Raw genomic sequence first — 12,757 nt, forward strand, 5'->3', positions numbered from 1 at the left:
GGGCTCTGGAGTGCGTATCTGCTAGCGTTAAAGGCTGACAGTGGTGGACACGCATAAACAAAGAAGGAGCCGCCTTTAAGTCGAGAGTCGCCGTGTGGTGTGGGGGCTCTCGGGGTGTATGTGCAGGAAAAAGGGAGGTCGTCGTGTTGGTAAAGAAAAGCCTTGGTCATTCTGTAGAGGGGACAAGGGTGATAGGGCCGCCTTGAAGTGATGATAAAGGACGTGTGGTGCAGCTGAAGCAGGTCGGGCTGACAGCGAAGGAGAGCAACGTGTGGGCGAAGGCGACTGGGAAAAGCTAGCGAACAGGTCTCTGGAGAAGGCCACTCTAAAAGGTTGACGGGCTGGGGAGTTGAGGCCTGGGGTGAGTTAGTGTGGAGACCGGAGGGCTGTTCTGAGGGGGGGGGTTCGTGTGTGATAAAGAGGAACGGGCTCTGAAGGCAGTCGTGGGGGCTCACTGGGATAGCGACTGGAAGGCGAGGGGTTGGAGGCAAGTACACAAGGTAGCGGTGGGGTGTGCAGCAGCAGGGATACACAGAAGACTGGGTATTTGTACAGGAGGGCAGAGACGAGGAAGGGGTCTGGTAGCTCGAAAGGGATCCTGTGGTGACCCTCCAACAAGGCTGCAGGCAGCCATACGCAGAGAGCTCTCTGGCGCAGCAAAAAGAAGGAGCTGTACGGGCTGGTGAAGAATAAAGAAAGCATGTTAAAGAGCTGCAGGTTCTGGAGCGCAGTTGCAGGCTTATGAAAGAAGGTGCAGCCGTGTATGGGGAGAAGGAGCCGCTAGGAGGTGCTGCAGTGGCTGGGTACATCAGTTGTGCAGAGGCTGGCTGACTTGCATACAGGCTCTACTAAGCTGGTCAACTTCTTCATACAGTTTTACAAAGGAATGCAAAGTGAATGCATAAGCTTTGAAGGCTCAGTATTGTGAATATGTTATGATGGTTCATAATGTTGAGGTCCTATGTTTACGACATGTTATGATGATGTCAGCCTTGTCTTTGATATGAACTATGGTGCCAATGCTGGCCGTGAATCTTGGATGTATATACCTATGAGATGTTTTTCTGGGGCTTGATGTGTTGAATTTTATGAATCAAGCTATGTTAATGCCAGTTTTTTGGCTTGGATCATGAGGCTCTCGTTTGCTTTGACTACCCATGTATGGCTGAGTCTTAAATTTATGATGGTTCTAGCTTTTGCTGGTGATGCCCCTTGAAGTTCAACCACTTACTCTCACAGCCAGAAGCCCCGCGCTTTCCCAGCGACACCGCCCACGTCACGACAGCTTTGGTGAACCCGACGTGAAACCGCTGGGGTGAGAGTACGTAGAGATGGCTAGCAAAATGGAGCATTTATATGCAAAGATGAAAGAGCTTGAAGAGCGGTTCAGGAAGATTGAAGAAGAAAAGCGAATTCAGGAAGCGGTGGAAATTGCAGTGCAATTGGTGTATGACAGGGTCAATATATTTGATGGTTACGATCCAGAAAGCTATCTAAGGTGTTACGAGACAGAGATGAAGAATCAAGGGGTTCCAGAAAATATGATGATTGCATCTTTTGCATACCTTATAAGTCCTGATTTAAAAGATGAAGTGTTGGAAATAGCAGAGTATCACTCCAAACGATGGAGTGATTTTGCAGATGCACTTATTTATGCGAGTTCCAGGTATAATGTGAGCTGTGATAGTGTTCCAGCAACAATCCGAGCCAATTTAGAAGTGGTTGTCGATGCATGTCTTATGGAGGACAATCAATTGCTATTCAAGGCTGATACAGAGATTGTGGAGGCTGTTTATGCTAAATTGGGACTGCAAAAAGCCATTAGTGAGCAACAAGGCCTTCACAGTGCAAAAAGGGATGCTTTGCTACAGCCTCATAAAGATGCAATGGGTGAACTCTGCAAGTATAATCTGTCTTCCTTGTTTGAGGGTGCAGACATACAGGGTCCTATGATCATACCAAATGATGTGTGTATGCCTATGCTTGAGGAGACACTTGATTCAGAGAGCTTCAGGACAGGTGCTCAAGACCCAATACACGAGGAAGAGGACATCGCTAATAGTTTCCTCTTGGGCTGTGAAGCATGTAAGCTGTGTAAACTTGAGGATTCTCATGACGAAAGTGCTCATTTGAAGGGTATTCCTCAGGTGTCGTATCATATGTGTGAAGAACAGCAGCAGGAACCAATGCTTCTTGCTGAAAGCATGATTGCAGAGTTTGAAGATCTAAGACAAGAAGAAGATGCTATCATTACTGCATTCTTATCTGGTTATGATGCTTATAAGCAGGATGATGTACATGAATATGCAGACGGGCCACAAGTATGTGTGATTGATTTAGAGGGGGTGAGTGATATGGGTGATTCCAACAGTGATGTTGCTTCTGAAGCTGGTTGCCAAGGTTCTTTGGATTTGGGTTATTCTGGAATGCTAATAGGGTGTTCCAACAATAAACAGGGTGATGCTATGTCATCAGTGTCAGGGTTACCTTGCAACCACATTTGTGAGCAACAACCTCGAGCTTGGAAGCCTGTTTATGATGATGATTTGGAGAGGGAAATTGAATCTGTCTTTTTGGATCATACAGGGTTCAATGACATACAGATTCAAGGGTACTCGGGTGAGGGACCCATAATTCTAAGCCCATCTGCAGAGACAGGTATCAAGAAATACTGGGAGATAACATGCAGGATATGCAAAGTGTGGTCACAGAGCCTCATGAGGCTGCATATGAGCAACCAAATGGATATAGTTATGGGGGTATGAATGTTCATGATAATCAACATGTGGGATTGCAAGATGATAATGGCTTCAATGCGATTGATCCTGGATTGGAGGCTATCTTAGATGATGCATTGGATGATTTCATGGTATATAATAGATCCCCATCAGCTTTGGGCTCTTCTATGCTTGATGCTAGTCAACTGCCGGTTGCAAGTGAGGATGTACAGGTGTTATGTAAGCCAAATGATTGTGATGAGATTGATTCAGAGCTGGAGGCTATTCTCGATGATGCCTTGTTGGACTTTGTATGTGTTGATGCTTTTCCGTCTTTGGATGAGAAGAATGAAAGTTTGTCAGTGGGTGAGCTGGATCCAGGCAAGGTAGATTTGGTTGGGATGTTACCAAGTGTGTGTTCCATGCTGTTAATGCAGTTGTTACTTGGTGTGGCCATACAATATGTGGTGCAAAGGCTTCAAACATGGCCTGAGGAAAATTTTGAAGCAAATCATTTTGAAGAGCATCCCACTTTGAATGATGAGGGTAATTATGCATATGCAGGGAATCTAAGTGAGGATAGGGCTTCATATGAGCAAAGGAGATGGCACATATGCCAAAAGCGATTGGTATTTGATCCAGGAGGGAAAGCAGAACCATTCAGATGTGATTGCTAAGATACAGGACCTGTGTGGCACATACCAGAGGATGTGCAGGTTTAGAGGGGGTGGATGTCGTGCCATGGCACGTCTATGGTGTGAAACCATGCATGTGAGGCTATTAAATGCAAATCCAGATGCATGGGATTAAGTGCCTGTGTACATATGGGATGTATGGCGTGTGGAGGGTTTTGCTTTTAAGGGCGTCGCCAGGTGTTAAGGGTTGACGGTATTGGCTTTGAGCTTGTTGCAGGCCTGTCGGGTGAGAGGTCAGATGATGGAGAAGATGTCAGCTGTTCGATGGTTCGTATGTGTGTGCGGCCGTTTGGTATGTGTGGGCACTTGAAGCTTTATTGAAGTGTGAATGGAAGGCATGGGCAGAAAAAGGTAAAAAGGGCCAAGGTTGTCTTGGACTTGGTGTGAAAAGACATGTTATGGTGGCCATTTTCCAAATAAATAAAATAAATAAAACAATGAAAAACGTGGCCAACGAGGTAGTAGCCACGTAGAGGACTGCCAGCTCGAGTCCCTGGAAGGTGGGCGAAGCCGCCTTGTGGAGAGGGGGGCCGTCGGGGAGAGAAGGAGGGGAAGCTTCTCCAACGTGGGGGGGGAGACACAAGAGGTAGGGGAGGCCAAGCAGCTAACAGGCTGAGGCAGATACGTATACGGGCGGGTGCTTGTGCAGACAGGTGCTTTGGTGAAGAGAGGCTGCTGAGGCAGCTCTGGGCATTAGCAGCGACTGGGAGCAGCCGCTTCCTGGACGAGTGAAGAGCCTTGGTCATAGCAGCGAGGTGAAGCATCACTGGAGTGGTTCGAAAGGTGGCCGCCTTGAGTTCTCAGAAGGGCTCTGGAGTGCGTATCTGCTAGCGTTAAAGGCTGACAGTGGTGGCTACTGGGTGGACACGCATAAACAAAGAAGGAGCCGCCTTTAAGTCGAGAGTCGCCGTGTGGTGTGGGGGCTCTCGGGGTGTATGTGCAGGAAAAAGGGAGGTCGTCGTGTTGGTAAAGAAAAGCCTTGGTCATTCTGTAGAGGGGACAAGGGTGATAGGGCCGCCTTGAAGTGATGATAAAGGACGTGTGGTGCAGCTGAAGCAGGTCGGGCTGACAGCGAAGGAGAGCGACGTGTGGGCAAAGGCGACTGGGAAAAGCTGGCGAACAGGTCTCTGGAGAAGGCCACTCTAGAAGGTTGACGGGCTGGGGAGTTGAGGCCTGGGGTGAGTTAGTGTGGAGACCGGAGGGCTGTTCTGAGGGGGGGGTTTGTGTGTGATAAAGAGGAACGGGCTCTGAAGGCAGTCGTGGGGGCTCATTGGGATAGCGACTGGAAGGCGAGGGGTTGGAGGCAAGTACACAAGGTAGCGGTTGGGTGTGCAGCAGCAGCAGGGATACACAGAAGACTGGGTATTTGTACAGGAGGGCAGAGACGAGGAAGGGGTCTGGTAGCTCGAAAGGGATCCTGTGGTGACCCTCCAACAAGGCTGCAGGCAGCCATACGCAGAGAGCTCTCTGGCGCAGCAAAAAGAAGGAGCTGTACGGGTTGGTGAAGAATAAAGAAAGCATGTTAAAGAGCTGCAGGTTCTGGAGCGCAGTTGCAGGCTTATGAAAGAAGGTGCAGCCGTGTATGGGGAGAAGGAGCCGCTAGGAGGTGCTGCAGTGGCTGGGTACATCAGTTGTGCAGAGGCTGGCTGACTTGCATACAGGCTCTACTAAGCTGGTCAACTTCTTCATACAGTTTTACAAAGGAATGCAAAGTGAATGCATAAGCTTTGAAGGCTCAGTATTGTGAATATGTTATGATGGTTCATAATGTTGAGGTCCTATGTTTACGACATGTTATGATGATGTCAGCCTTGTCTTTGATATGAACTATGGTGCCAATGCTGGCCGTGAATCTTGGATGTATATACCTATGAGATGTATATACCTATGAGATGTTTTTCTGGGGCTTGATGTGTTGAATTTTATGAATCAAGCTATGTTAATGCCAGTTTTTTGGCTTGGATCATGAGGCTCTCCTTTGCTTTGACTACCCATGTATGGCTGAGTCTTAAATTTATGATGGTTCTAGCTTTTGCTGGTGATGCCCCTTGAAGTTCAACCACTTACTCTCACAGCCAGAAGCCCCGCGCTTTCCCAGCGACACTGCCCATGTCACGACAGCGTGTCTGTGGCTGCTCGCGATGCTACATGTGCTGATACACGGGCCCGCTACTTTTTTTCACAAGTCATTTTTAGCGGCTAGGAGCGCGGGTATAAGCCCGATCCCTTGTAGTGTTATGCATAAAGCTTTAAGTGTAATGCTTTATGCATGAGGCCTTATGCATAAATCTTATGCATAAGGCTTATGCATAAAGTTATGCGCATAAGGCTTATGCATAAAGCATGCATGAGGCCTTATGCATAAAGTCTATGCATAAAGCTATGGATGAGGCCTTATGCATAAATCTATGCATGAGGCTTATGCATAAAGCACTATGCAAGCCACGCTAGCCTAAACTAAACCGTACCCCGACACTAAGCATAAAGCACTATGCGAGCCACGCTAGCCTAAACTAAACCGTACCCCGACACTAAGCATGCATGTATAGAGCTTAATGCATGCATAGATTAAGCTCTATGCATGCATAGAGCTTAATGCATGCATAGAGGTCTATGCATAGAGGCTTAGAGCTTAATCTATGCATTAAGCTCTACGAATAGAGCTTAATACATAGATTAAGCTCTTTGATTAGAGCTGTATTCATAGATTAATCTCTATGCATAGAGGACCTACAAAACAAAACCCCTCTTTTTGGTAGATAAAAATGGAGGAAAGAGATGATAAAAAGATAAGAAAGAGAGGAAAGATAGAAAAGAACTTACCTCTTTTTGGTGATGTTGAAAGAGAAGATTAGAAGACCTACAGAATCAACAAAACATACATACAAAAGCCCTAAGAGCCTAATGCATACATACAAAATCGAAAAGATTAAGCTCTATGCATGCATTAATCTCTATACATAGATCTCTATGTATAGAGCTTAATCTATGCATAGAACTATATACATTATGAATGCATGCATAGATTAAGTTCTATGATTAGAGCTCTATTTATAGATTAATATCTATGATTAGAGCTCTATTCATAGATTAAGCTCTATGCATAGAAGACCTACAAAACAAAACCCCTCTTTTTGGTAGATAAAAATAGAGGAAGGAGATGATAAAAAGATAGGAAAGATAGGAAAGCACTTACCTCTTTTTGGTGATGTTGAAAGAGAAGATTAGAAGACCTACAAAACCAATAAAAGGGGAAGGAAAGGATTAGTAATGCATACATACAAAAGCCCTAAGAACCTACTGCATACATATAAAGTCGACAAGAGAGGAAAGAGAGAAAAGCATTTACCTCTTTTTGGTGAAGTTGAAAAAGAGGATTATAAGACCTAAAAAACAAAACAAAAAGTTGAGAAAAGAATTAGTAATATAAAACCCTAAAAGTGTGAATAGCATAGATACACAAAGAGGTTTAAGCCTTATGCATAAGGATGTTTAAGTATAAGCCTCTTATGCATAAGCCTCTTAGGCTTATGCATAAGAAAGAGAGAGAGAGAGAGAGAGATAGAGAAGATAATACCATTCAAAAATTTTAAACATAAGAAGCTTATGCATGAGAGAGAGAGAAAGAGAGAGTGAAGAGAATACCAATCAAAAACCCTAATTCTAAACATACCATTCAAAAACCATGAATATATGAAGAGGTGGGAGAGACAAGTGGGATAGAGATTACCTTGTAAGATATCGTCCTTGGGAGGAGACTTGGGAGAGGCGACTTGAGAGGAGACTTTGTGAGGAGAGGACAAAGGGTGAGGTGCAGCCATCATAAGAAAGAGGTATAGCACAAGGAGCAAAGGGGAGGGAAGCGAAGCAAAAATAGTTGTGGCATCGACACGGGCGGGATTATTCAATTTTTTTTTAAAACAGAGCACGTCTATATGCGCGTCTATAAGGACGTCTATATCGAGAGATGAAAGTGAGAGAGGGGCCATGGATAAATTTGTGATTTGGTGGGGTTTCGACTATTTACGCGCCTATATATGCGTCTATACTCGCATCTATAGGTGTGTCTATAGGCATGTCTATAAGTGCATCTATAAGCATGTCTATATGATGGCGGAGTTTACACGGCTATTTGTGCACCTATATACGTGTCTATACTCACGTCTATAAGCGTGTCTATAGGCGCATCTATAAGTGTGTCTATAGACGCATCTATAAGCATGTTTATATGATGTTTACGTGGCTATTTACGCACCTATATATGCGGCTATACTCGCGTCTATAGGCATGTATATAGGCACGTCTATAAGTGTATCTATAGGCGCTTTTATAAACACGTCTATATGATCGTAGCTATTTACGTGCCTATATACGCATCTATACTAGGCGTGTCTATAGGCGTGTCTATAGGCGTGTCTATAAGTGCATCTATAGGCACGTCTATAAACATATCTATATGATTGTCTATACTCGCATCTATAGACATGTCGATAGGCGTGTCTATAAGTGCGTCTATAGGCACGTCTATAGGCGCATCTATAAGCATGTCTATATCATCATATAGACGTGCTTATAGATGCGCCTATAGATGTGTCTATAGACATGCCTATAGACACGAGTATAGATGCATATATAGGCACGTAAATAGCCACGTAAACCTTGCCCAATTATAAATTCTCCCATGGCCCCTCTCTCACTTTCATCTCTCTCTAGTTTGCACGTCTTTGTTCTCATTCTCTTGTATTGAACAGACGATGTGCTCGAGGAGGGTGGGATGATTTACTATACCGCTAATGTTTGAGGATAATGGGTAGCATCACAACAAAGCGGCCACTTGTTGGGAGTGGATCAAACACTAGGGAGTGGACACTGAAATGGATATCCAACGACCTCGCTAGGGCAACTTAGTGAGACGACTCTAAACTTGAATTTTAATTATCACCCAACTTGTTTTGCTTAATGCTAACTTGTTTTCATTGTATCACTATTTAACGTAGGAAGACAACGATGCTGAAAGTGATGGTGATGATAAAGGTGGTGGTGTACGTGGTGAAGATACGGGCAAAGATGAAGATGATGCATTGGTTTAATTTGTTTTCAATGTCTTCATCTTTATTCATTTTTGGACATCAACACCTTTTATAATTTGCAACTATGTATATAATTTACAATATAATCCATGACATTATCGTATTGCAATTATTTTTCGTGTTTTAAGTATTTAAGTGTCTAAAAAAGAAAAGTTTAAATAATGTGATTAAAAAAATGGAGACAGAATGGGTGAGATATGTGGGGACACATAACTAATATTTGTAAAACATATCTCACCCATTCTGTCTCCATTTTTTTTTAAATCGCATTATTTCAATGTTTAATGGGTGTGATATGTGTCCCCACATATAGTCCACGGCTATATACGTGGTTATGCTCGCAGCTATATAGCATGTTATCCATGTGGTTAATCATGTGGTTGTAGCTATGTGCATAGCCGTGCTAATAGCCGCGTGAATGTTTTTTTCCATATATAGATTCCTTTAAATTTTTGTGGCTCTTCATGTGGTTGTGCTCTTCGTTTGTTGTAGTGCATGAGAAGTTCATCATAAGATTGAGCTTGAATAGTAGGTTCACAAGTCGTGGTGAAAAGATCTTATAAGATGTCTAGCCTTGAAGCAATTGAAACTTGAGACTGTATGTGGATTATTACCAAGGTCTCAATCAATGCACCATCAAGAACAAGTATCATATTCCTTGCACTGATGAGCTCTTGGATAGGCTCTATGGTTCCAAATGATTCACAAAGATTAATCTAAAGTCTAGCTAGTGTAATCCATCTCTCTAAGCCTCCTCTTTGGGGTGCTTACCTCCATCATAAACACTGCAGAAGTGTACCATGTAAGTAATAGGTTTTATTGGAGGCATAAGAAAATATATCTACAAACACTTCTTGCCTAGCAGGATGCTAGAAGGTGAGAGGTGAGTTGTGTTGCACATAAAATTCACCTATGAATGAATGTCTAATTCACTGATCACTTTGTTCCTTTCACACCACTTCCATCATTATTGTTCTCCTCAGAAAGCGTGGGAGTAACCTGGTTAATTGTCACCCATATGTCCTAACTCACAATCACTTTATCACCTTCTCTTACTTTTTTCTAGAAGCTAATACAATATGAGACATGTCAAAGAATTGCTTGAATACTCTCAACTAACTTAAAAAGCCACAATCAGAAGCTTATACGAGTCGTAAGACCACTCGATTAGTATTAACTTGAGAGTTACAAGATCTAGTCAACGTGAAAAGCTACGTTTTTCTACAGTGATTAAACGTTCTATCCATAGCTAAAGTTGTAATTCATGCATGAGCTTCCTCTACCAAATTAAAATATCATGCTGTTTTGGCCCACTAGTTTATATTACCATAGGGACGTGACATACCGAGAAGGGGAAATTGGGGAATCACTCCGGGCATCATGAAGAAAGTGCCCGAGACGCTCCCAGCACGATGTCGCACAGTTCACAGCTGGCTGGCTTTCCATCTATATAGTGGCATGTCGTGGTACAAGTGCGATCATCGTCCCCGACGTCTGCTGTTGTTGGGTTTTAGTATGCGTGATCATCTTCTGCAATTGATGATCACACGCTGCAAGTTAGTATAAGAAACGTCAATCTAGTAGTGTTGCTGCCTTACCTTCAAAGATGAGGAGTCTTCTACTCGTCCATATCCTGCTGGCGGTACTGGCCGCAGCCATGTTCGCGATGACCCCCGAACCAGTGAGCTCGCTGCCGGAGCCTTATGACTTCGACAAGTGGGTGAAGCACGTGGAGGACACGTGCCACCCAGACAAGGACGAGGACCCCGACGACGACGACAGGATGCCTTCCCGGCCTGGCCTCTACGACGACATTACCTTCAGCAAGCGGGTGAAAGAGATGCAGAAGAAGAAGAAGCTGCCCGGCCGCAAGCTAGACGAACAGCTGCCGAAGAAGAAGAAAGCCGGCAACGATGCAGCTGACCCGCCCGTTTACGTTGTCGCCAAGGATGGATCCGGCGACTTCGAAACTGTACAAGCTGCAATCAACAAGGTGCCCGTCAACAACAAGAACCGGGTGGTCATCTACGTCAAGAAGGGCATCTACAGGTTTGGAGCTGTATTTCTTCTGATTATATAATGTTATGATCAACAAGCACAGCTTGCAAGTAGTAGAGCTCATTCATGAGTATAATTCGTGCAGAGAGAAAGTTTTGTTCCCGAACAACAAGGCCTTCATCACGCTCAAAGGAGAGAGCGCCGCCCTCACCTACATCCAGTGGGGCGACACCGCTTCCGACACGGGCAAGGACGGGAAGCCTCTCGGCACCTACGGCAGCGCCTCCGTAGCCGTGGAGTCCGACAACTTCATCGCCTTGGACATCTCTTTCAAGGTGAGAATTCGTATCTACGAGCTAGCTGTTATGAGCTCCACAGCCGTTAATTACCGAGGTTAATAAGAGTCGCTAGTAGTAGTATGTCGTTGGCTGCTTATAACCCCTTGCTATTTGGACCGCGTACGCCAGAACACCGCCCCGCCTCCCAACGGCGGTGAGGTCGGCAAGCAGGCCGTGGCGCTGCGGATCCAGGGAGACAAGGCCGCCTTCTACAGATGCAGCTTCTACGGGGCACAGGACACCCTCTACGACAGGGCGGGGCGCCACTACTACTACAGGTGCTACATCGAGGGCTCCATTGACTTCATCTTCGGCGACGCGCGCTCCCTCTTCGTGGTATGTACGTCGTAACCCAAATCATAACTTTGCCCACGTACCAGAGCAATACGTTCCATATTTTGAATATTGAGCCGCCCTCTCATGGACTGGAACCTGCAGAGATGCCACCTCCACTCCATCGCCACGCCCTTCGGTTCCATCTCCGCCCAGGACCGCGTGGAGCCCACTGATAACACTGGCTATTCCTTCCTCTACTGCGTCGTGACAGGCTCGGGCACCATCTACCTCGGCAGAGCGTGGGGCGCGTACTCCAGAGTCGTCTACGCCTACAGCTACTTCGACGACATCATCGTCCCGCAAGGCTGGAACGACTTTGGCATCCCCGCCAACCAAGGGTACGACCGCCATAGGCTAGACTTACACTTAACTTACACTAGTGGCAGCGTAATTAGGTCTAATTACGTGTACCGTTATCATCTAATTAGGACGTGACTCGTGAGCCTCATCGTCGTATAATGATGAATCTCACTCTCCTCTGCACCTTAATGTTTATTGCGCAGGAAAGTGTTCTATGGTGAGTACAAGTGCTTCGGCCCAGGAGCCGACAGCGAAGGCCGCGTGGAGTGGTCTAGGAAGCTCACCTCGAATCAGGCCAGGCCCTTCCTCAGCCTCGGCTTTATCGACGGCAAGCAGTGGCTGCCCAAGTGATCTAATTAATTATAGATGATGAGATAACTGCAGCGAGCTGCTGTTCCATGCAGCACATGATCCCCTTCAGCTTGGAGAATAAGACCAAAGACTAATTACCCCTAACCTAGGACGTACCAACAGTACCCACAAGTTGCGCAATACATCACCCTTCCATAATTAGCATCTATTCTTATATGATGAGGTGATCTTGTGCCTCGTTAATAGCTGCGAGCCAAAGAATTCTTCCCAAGGGCAATAAATTTATCATCAAAAATGATCATTGGTTTATTAATGACCCCACGAGAGACAAAGCCGACCCTCGTGAGTTCACAAGGTTGAATAAGACACCAGAGTTCGACTCAAGATCTTCTCTAACCTTTGGTTTATAATCAACTCGTCAACTCCCCATTTTATTTGGTTGCATATTTCTCTCTCCCTCCATGGAGATGTCACAACCTTCATTTTTATTTTTCTTCTTCTTCTTTTGGATAAAGAGCTTATAATATGCACGAGCTTAAATCTTTTATGCTCATAAGACGTATGCAAATATAACTTCCCATGAATAAAACCTCTATGCATAAGGCTCTATCCATAAAGCTCTTATGCATGACTGTATGTATAAAGAGCTTACACATAAAGAGCTCTAAATAAGCCTATGAATACCACTTTGTGCATAAGCCACTCCTTATGCATGGGTCTTTAATATGCACAAGAACTTATGTATAAGCTCTTTTGCATAAGCCTTTGTGCACAAGGCTTATGGATAAGAGATCTATGCATAACACTTTATAAGCCCTTATGCATAAGGGCTCCATGGCGCATAAGGTGCTATGGCATAAAAACTTAGAGAGGACAAAAAAATGCTAAATCAAGATCTTGTGGGCTAGGGTGGAGTTAATTGTGGGCTAGACTAAGGCTTGAGATATGCATGAGCCCACCTTTTTATAAAG

At 44.9% G+C, this 12,757-nt stretch overlaps 1 protein-coding gene across 1 annotated transcript; it reads left to right on the top strand.

The window, feature by feature from the left end:
• The first annotated feature begins 9,995 nt into the window (after positions 1-9,995).
• Positions 9,996-12,182, top strand: LOC147615182 (putative pectinesterase 53). Its single transcript, XM_086778896.1, has 5 exons — positions 9,996-10,551; positions 10,646-10,835; positions 10,968-11,174; positions 11,277-11,512; positions 11,678-12,182. Exons 1-5 carry the CDS (start codon positions 10,109-10,111, stop codon positions 11,823-11,825), a joined length of 1,224 nt encoding a protein of 407 aa, XP_086635022.1. The 5' UTR covers positions 9,996-10,108; the 3' UTR covers positions 11,826-12,182.
• The last annotated feature ends 575 nt before the right edge of the window (positions 12,183-12,757 follow it).

Source organism: Cibotium barometz, chromosome 40 (assembly GCF_041138505.1).
Source record: "Cibotium barometz isolate CiBa-2024 chromosome 40, ASM4113850v1, whole genome shotgun sequence".
Taxonomy (NCBI): domain Eukaryota; kingdom Viridiplantae; phylum Streptophyta; class Polypodiopsida; order Cyatheales; family Cibotiaceae; genus Cibotium; species Cibotium barometz.